This window comes from Pygoscelis adeliae, unplaced genomic scaffold (genome assembly GCF_000699105.1).
Source record: "Pygoscelis adeliae isolate BGI_AS28 unplaced genomic scaffold, ASM69910v1 Scaffold338, whole genome shotgun sequence".
Taxonomy (NCBI): domain Eukaryota; kingdom Metazoa; phylum Chordata; class Aves; order Sphenisciformes; family Spheniscidae; genus Pygoscelis; species Pygoscelis adeliae.
In genome coordinates, this window is record NW_008825305.1 from 79,823 (window position 1) to 83,232 (window position 3,410).

General features: G+C 55.0%; 1 protein-coding gene across 1 annotated transcript; it reads right to left on the reverse strand.

The window, feature by feature from the left end:
• Positions 1–1,365: 1,365 nt before the first annotated feature.
• On the reverse strand, positions 1,366–3,362 carry ATP5G1 (ATP synthase, H+ transporting, mitochondrial Fo complex, subunit C1 (subunit 9)). The gene is made up of 4 exons (XM_009330139.1): positions 3,293–3,362; positions 2,637–2,714; positions 2,186–2,361; positions 1,366–1,602 (listed from the first exon to the last, which is right to left on the reverse strand). The coding sequence occupies exons 1-4, from the start codon at positions 3,329–3,331 to the stop codon at positions 1,488–1,490; spliced, it is 408 nt and encodes a 135-aa protein (XP_009328414.1). The 5' UTR covers positions 3,332–3,362; the 3' UTR covers positions 1,366–1,487.
• Between the last annotated feature and the right edge of the window lie 48 nt (positions 3,363–3,410).

Below are 3,410 nucleotides of genomic sequence, written 5' to 3' on the forward strand. Positions count from 1 at the left end.
GGGAAACCAGCGGCTCCGCCTGTGGCCTGCGAGGGCCCATCTCACCCCTACGACACCTGCCAGAGCCGCCCAGAAGCACCCGGTTACTTACAGGAACAGCGCGCGAGCGCGAGCGAGCGATTTCGGTCCCCGGGGAAATCGGGACCGAAAAATGTTGTTTTACCGGGATACAACAACGACGACGGACGTTTACGCAGGGTTTCCTACGCGTGAGGGAGAACAAACGCCAGAGGCCGGAAGGGTGTTGCGTTCCTGAGACAGCGAAGCGTCGAGCGCCTGACGCACCGACAGCTACGCCCCGCTATCGACACCCGGAGAAGGTTCCCAAAAGCCCGGCCTTGCTGTTGGGGGGTTACGCCTTTGTCCCCGGGAGCCAGCCCGGCCGCAGATGCGGGATTTCTTCCTCCGCGGGTCAGCCAGCAGGTCTCCCTCGAGTCCTTTCTGGTTTCGGAGCCGCGTTTCTCCAAGAAGTCTCAGGGACAGTTTAAGAGGCAAATTCGTCTCGCCCCCCCCTCCTTCCCCTCACGGGGCGCGAGCAGCCGTTACGGACGGAGGAACAGTTCCCTCTCCGGGGAGGTCACAGCCACGCTTCAGAGAGGCTTTAGGCACGCAGGGTAGCTGCGTTAATTCAATTCCCTAAAGCAGATAACCGGAGAAGCTCCCCCGGCGCTCGCCTGCCCACCTTCCTCACAGGCACGCCCGCCTTAGCGCAAGGCCCAGGGTGCAGGTCAGATTTTTGGAACTGCTCCTCCCTGGCACGCCCCGATCTCTGAAGCAAGGAACTGTCGCGGGGAGGGGGAGAAAGGTAACTCAAGCCGTGGTCCTTTGTGTAAACGCTGCTTTGAGGAAGCGTGCGAACAGCGTGCCCTCGAAGCTAGCTTCTCTTTGTGAAAGAAGAAGACGCAGACGAAGCAGCGCGGGCCCTCGGGTACTTACCGGGAGCTCAAGCTACGCAGGCACCGTTAACACACCGCCAAGCACACTCCCCTGCACCCGCCCCCCTTTCCTACAAGCTGTCTTTCAGATGAACGAGCCGTGCAGCGTCGTCAACAACAGTATGGGGAAAAAAGGACGCTTCGCCAGCTCATCGAGAAGTATTTGCTTCACTAGGGCAACGCCGGGTGGGATTTCCGCACGGATCCGAGCTGTTCGAGGACATCCTCTCTTATCTAGCTGACCTCGCGTTAGGTTTCCTCTCCTCCCGCCACCATTTCGTATTCCCCTTCTGCTTTATCAGTGGGTGCCCCCACACCCGGGACGTTACCCTCTTCAACCACTACATCAGCTCACCCAAGGACTTCCCCACCGCTGGACCAGAACGTAAGAAAAAAAAATAAAGAAATAAAGAGGGGGGGGGAGGAATAATAACGCCACCAGTTTATTTAGAGAAATCTTTTCTTTAATTGTCAGTCTGGAACGCTCTGATGGAAGCAGACTCAAACCGCAGAGGACAGAGTGGTGGAAGCCGCAGCCAGGACCAGAAGTTGTCACATAGCAAAGAGGATAAGGAATGCCACCATCAAACAGAAGAGACCCATGGCCTCAGAGAGGGCGAAGCCCAGGATGGCGTAGGAGAAAAGCTGCTGCTTGAGAGATGGATTCCTGCACGTCGGACGGGGGGAAACGACAAACCAGAGAGAGAGGGGGGGGAGGAAAGAGGATCCACGGTGAGAAAACACACCCAAACCAGAGTCCGTATCACAGAAAACCAGGATGATGTCACACCGGCAACGGATTTTGGAGCACAAACCAGTTTTACGGCAGGCAGCCACAGGCTGGAGGAAGAAAGCCGTGATTTTTCCCCCGGTTTTAGTGATGTAGACATGTTGAACCCTGAAGGCTAGGTTCACCCGCCCCGGCGGCACCAAGCGACAAGCTCCCGCTAACAACTACTGCTTCGTTTCTTCTGGGGGCGGGCAGAGCTCCACAGAGCAGCTGCACCGTTCAGAAGCACGTACAGGGTGGGTTCAAACAATCCAGGCGCCCTCTTATTTATTTTAACAGAACAACGGATTGTAACAGCCGTTTTATATTCCAAGGAGGACTGCGTCAGTTTAACGCGGTGTCTGCTTAGATGCACTACCCGCGCAGAGCTGGACCTATATTCCCGAGAAAACTCTACTCATCGTTCAGTTTAGTGCTGGGAGAAGGGAATAAATTCAAGCCAGCCTGGCACCGTACTTACCTGGCATAGCCAATGATCAAGCTGCCAAACACCGTCCCGATACCCGCTCCTGAACCAGCCACCCCGACCGTGGCAGCGCCGGCACCGATGAACTTCGCAGCAGTGTCAATATCCCTGGAAAGAGCACTGGTGTGGAACTCGCGGCGGGTCAGCGGCGGGCGGGAAGCGCCGGCTGGCTGTGGGATACAGAAGAGGCATGCTAATGACACGCTTTTAATCAGAAATTTATTTTTTTTTTAATAAAAGATTATCAACATTTATCCTCTAGTCAAGACAAGGCAAAACCAGCCAAGCTTGCTAAGCCATCACCGATTCGGGCTAGGAGCCACGTCTCCGTACTAGCCATCCTCTCGACATACAAACTTACTCCTCCATCTCAGGAGGAACCATCACGTACCACCGGCAGCGAGCACGGAAATACAGCACCCGGTTTACCACGCAAGAGTCTCACCTGAACCGTCTGAACCTCAGGCCTGCTGAAAACAGACACTGAAGCTGGTCTGGCCAGAGCCCTGGAACAGCAGCGGAACTGGAGCAAAACACAAGACAATCAACTCCCGTAGCTGGATGTGTCCGCACTAATCCTCAGGAAAGAGCAGGTATTTTATGAAGAACAGTCTCAGAACTTTTTAAAACATCTCAAGAATGAAACAGGACTAAAAAGCAAAGGCACGCGCAGATGTAGGACAATCCAAGTGGCTACAACAGGAGTAAGTCCATGCGCGACAGTGCCGCAGGCCACACGCCGCAACACAGCACGAGTCCCGTCCGCCCCACCGGTTCGGCCAGCGTTAAACTACAAACGTCTTCTTCCTAATTCATCCCTCGGAAGAAAGGGGTAACCGCGTCTCTCTGACCGTCACTTGGCTCATCTTTAGGGAAGCCCTTGGGCCTGCAAGTTCAACGTACGTCTGCTAAGATGGTCGGATTCACCCTCCGGTCACCAGAGGTCACCTTGTTTCCCTTCCTTGTTAAATCCACGGTAAAACAAACCCACGCGATCCCACGCTGTCCAGGACAGCGTTTGGAACCAAGCACCACAGAGAAAGGCTTCGCAATCATACATCCCCGCTGCTATGAGACTCCTCTGAGTAAAAGGTGACTTACCAGAGCTGGAGAGCTGAGGAGAGCCAAAGGAGCCTGCATTTTGCTTAACCTGATGCAAATAAAGGGGGGGGGGGGGAGGAGAAAAAGGAATTGGGAATCCCAACGCTATTGCCACCCG

What these genes read in the sequence shown, in the direction of transcription:
- ATP5G1 (XM_009330139.1), bottom strand. Translation starts at nt 3,331, where the DNA reads ATGCAGGCTCCTTTGGCTCTCCTCAGCTCTCCAGCTCTG. An exon ending in TCCTCAGCTCTCCAGCTCTG is followed by an intron (nt 2,715 to 3,292) that starts GTAAGTCACCTT and finishes GTTTTGCTCCAG; the next exon opens with TTCCGCTGCTGTTCCAGGGC. An exon ending in CTGAGGTTCAGACGGTTCAG is followed by an intron (nt 2,362 to 2,636) that starts GTGAGACTCTTG and finishes TGTATCCCACAG; the next exon opens with CCAGCCGGCGCTTCCCGCCC.